The 3,346-nt window shown below is 34.4% G+C and overlaps 1 protein-coding gene across 1 annotated transcript; it reads left to right on the top strand.

Annotated features, from left to right (window-relative positions):
* Window positions 1-787: 787 nt before the first annotated feature.
* LOC100820256 (1-aminocyclopropane-1-carboxylate oxidase) lies at window positions 788-2,742 on the top strand. The gene is made up of 4 exons (XM_003545539.5): window positions 788-1,294; window positions 1,453-1,670; window positions 1,891-2,224; window positions 2,319-2,742. Exons 1-4 carry the CDS (start codon window positions 1,190-1,192, stop codon window positions 2,583-2,585), a joined length of 924 nt encoding a protein of 307 aa, XP_003545587.1. The 5' UTR covers window positions 788-1,189; the 3' UTR covers window positions 2,586-2,742.
* The last annotated feature ends 604 nt before the right edge of the window (window positions 2,743-3,346 follow it).

Below are 3,346 nucleotides of genomic sequence, written 5' to 3' on the forward strand. Positions count from 1 at the left end.
GAAGAGACCCCGATGGACAGGATATATATTCTGACTAAAAGTTTTCCAGATGGGGTCTTAAAAACTTATTTAAGAATTATCCTATCAGTTAGACGCCACAGCTTAATACCTTATTTAACTTATCTTTATTTTGGTGGCTCCTATTAGTATTATTAGTCAAGTGGTGAAAGGATCCAAAAGAGAAAGACAACTAGTTTAGGCAGAGATATATCTTTGTTTCCTTTTAAAATTTGTATCAATATCTGTTTTTCAGCAAAGAAATTGTCCAGTGATAATTTTCAACTAATGGGGTCCAATTACATTGTTAATGTTCAATTACATCTTAGAACCTAAGCCTAAAACAATGTGATTTTCTTTTTTCTTTTGGTGAATTATGAAATTTTTCTTTTTTTATTGAGACTTCTAACTTGGACTTTTTTTTTTTTACCAAAGTAGGTGAAGACAAAAAATAATTAACTGAAAAGATTCTTTTTTTATCCTGGATTGTCCTATGATGGTGTAATTTTTTTTTTTTTTACATTTATATGTAAGATCCATGTAAAAAGTTAAAAATAACTACTACTTGAAGGCATCACTCAGTAATTTTTTCCGCTACAAGGCAAACACACGTCAGAAAACAATTCCTATAAATTGTTCTCATACTATTTGAATAAATAATTTCCAAAAACTACCTTAGTGAAAAAGTCTTGTAGGCTATGTTGTAATCAATTTTAGATGGAGGTAGATTTTGAGTGTACCAAATAAAATAATCGGATGGCAAATCTATTGTTACACAAGTACTGTTAGATGTTTGAATAAGCAGTTCACACGGTTTTTTAAATCGTTCATTAATAACATAAATGCTGTTAAAACCTTAGAACTTCATTTGCTTATGCCACCTTCTAAGAAACCACATGCTTAAATGCCTTAGTACAATTTAAGGGAAGATGCAAGGAAGGTTGGTTTCGCCTCCAGATGAGTCAAACGGTACCAGAATATAGAATTCAAGGATGCAAAATGATCTCGTGGCATAGATTGGCTTAACAAAGTAAGTAAGCATGCATCTCATGATTCATCATGAATCACATGGGAGAATTTCACTTGTCCTCACTACACACTCTTTTGCATTCCTATAAATGGCACACACCTAGCATCCCAATATGCATCAACAAAACACATTAACATTTCTCAGAAGAAAAAAAAGTGAGAGATGGAGAACTTTCCCGTGATCAACTTGGAGAATCTCAACGGTGAGGAGAGGAAGGCTACCCTTAACCAGATTGAAGATGCTTGCCAGAACTGGGGATTTTTTGAGGTACCCCACGAACCTGATCAAAAGGCTTTGTTATATTATATATATATATATATATATATATATATATATATATCATTTGCAAGTGTACATCCCAAAATTTTCTTCATGTTGTTCATTTGAACTATATTAATTATGTTGCTATATATCCCGAATTGTAGTTGGTGAGTCATGGAATACCCCTTGAACTATTGGATACTGTGGAAAGGTTAACAAAAGAGCATTATAGGAAATGCATGGAGAAGAGGTTCAAGGAGGCAGTGTCAAGCAAAGGGTTAGAAGCTGAAGTGAAGGACATGGATTGGGAAAGCACGTTCTTCTTGCGCCATCTCCCAACCTCCAACATCTCCGAAATCCCAGATCTCAGCCAAGAGTATAGGTAAAAACAAATTAAAAACTAAGAAATACATTTACATGAATAATGAAATATTGTTGATGGCATATTGGCATATATATTATATAATTATGTTTTCATTACCAATACTCCAACAGTAACAAAACAATGCTGCATTAATTAACTGTGTGATTTGTGTGACAAATTTGATAATGTGATGCATATCTACACATGACATGGTCTGAACTGTGAGTTAATGATGCAGGGATGCAATGAAGGAATTTGCACAGAAATTGGAGAAACTAGCAGAGGAGTTGCTAGACCTGTTATGTGAAAATCTTGGATTAGAAAAAGGGTACTTGAAAAATGCATTTTATGGATCAAGAGGTCCAAATTTTGGGACAAAGGTAGCAAACTACCCTGCATGCCCAAAGCCAGAGTTGGTGAAGGGTCTTCGTGCACATACGGATGCGGGTGGGATTATCCTTCTCTTGCAAGATGACAAGGTCAGTGGCCTTCAGCTTCTCAAAAATGGCCAATGGGTGGATGTGCCTCCAATGCGCCATTCCATTGTTGTTAACCTTGGTGACCAAATTGAGGTATGTACCTTTTTCTTTCAATAATGGTTATGTCCCTAAAGCATAACACAGTACTTATAGTATTGTCGTTCAACATTTTGGTCTAATATCATAGGTCATTACCAATGGGAGATACAAGAGTGTGGAGCATCGTGTGATTGCCCAAACGAATGGGACCAGAATGTCCGTAGCCTCATTCTACAACCCTGCCAGTGATGCTCTTATCTACCCTGCACCAGTATTGTTGGAGCAAAAGGCAGAGGATACAGAACAAGTGTATCCAAAATTTGTATTTGAGGATTACATGAAGCTCTATGCTACACTCAAGTTCCAGCCTAAGGAGCCCAGATTCGAAGCCATGAAGGCCATTGGCTCATTTTAGATTACTTCCTATTGCAGTTGCATGAAGAAACTTTATTAACTGATAAAATTTGAAAGAAATATCAATTAAGCTTGTTTATTTAATATGCAATTTCTTGTTACAGCGGGTGATTTGATTACTTGTATTTCGGTAAAGGAAATAGCCAAAATTATTCAAATAATATGCCTTTTTTCTGCTGTTCTTTCTCTACTATCTTCTTTGGGTCTAAATCGAGCATATTTCCATTTTTTTTTTGTAAGGAAATTAAATGTTAAGGATTCTCTAGACAGTTCTTGTCAAAATGAGACTTCTTCGTTAATAAAATCTTTCAATTCGTTTTATTTCAATAATTAATATGCCACTGTATAACTAGAACATGACGCTATTCTGGTTGATATAATTTTTTAGTTTAATTACACACTTTTCCTCGTTACTTTAACAATTTTGCAAAATTCGTCACAGTAATATAACATTGACTCCTGACGCGATAGTTTTATCTAGCACTGGCATGAGAATGACATGCTGATAGTCTAGCCAATTTCGGGTTACAGCCACGGGGTAATGGTACAAGCTTTTGATTGTGTCTTAGTTTATTTCCTGGGGCTTTGCCCTTTCAGTTCAACAAAATAAATAAATGCAATTAGAGGCAAATTGCACAAAATTTTGAAATTGAAGAGGCAAATTGTACAAAAGTTAATAAATGATAAAATTGTTAGTGGTGAGATTAATTTTCATATTTTATTACTTTTCCTGTTTCATTATAATTATTGTATAAAAGAAAA

This window comes from Glycine max, chromosome 14 (assembly GCF_000004515.6).
Source record: "Glycine max cultivar Williams 82 chromosome 14, Glycine_max_v4.0, whole genome shotgun sequence".
In the NCBI taxonomy this organism is placed as follows: domain Eukaryota; kingdom Viridiplantae; phylum Streptophyta; class Magnoliopsida; order Fabales; family Fabaceae; genus Glycine; species Glycine max.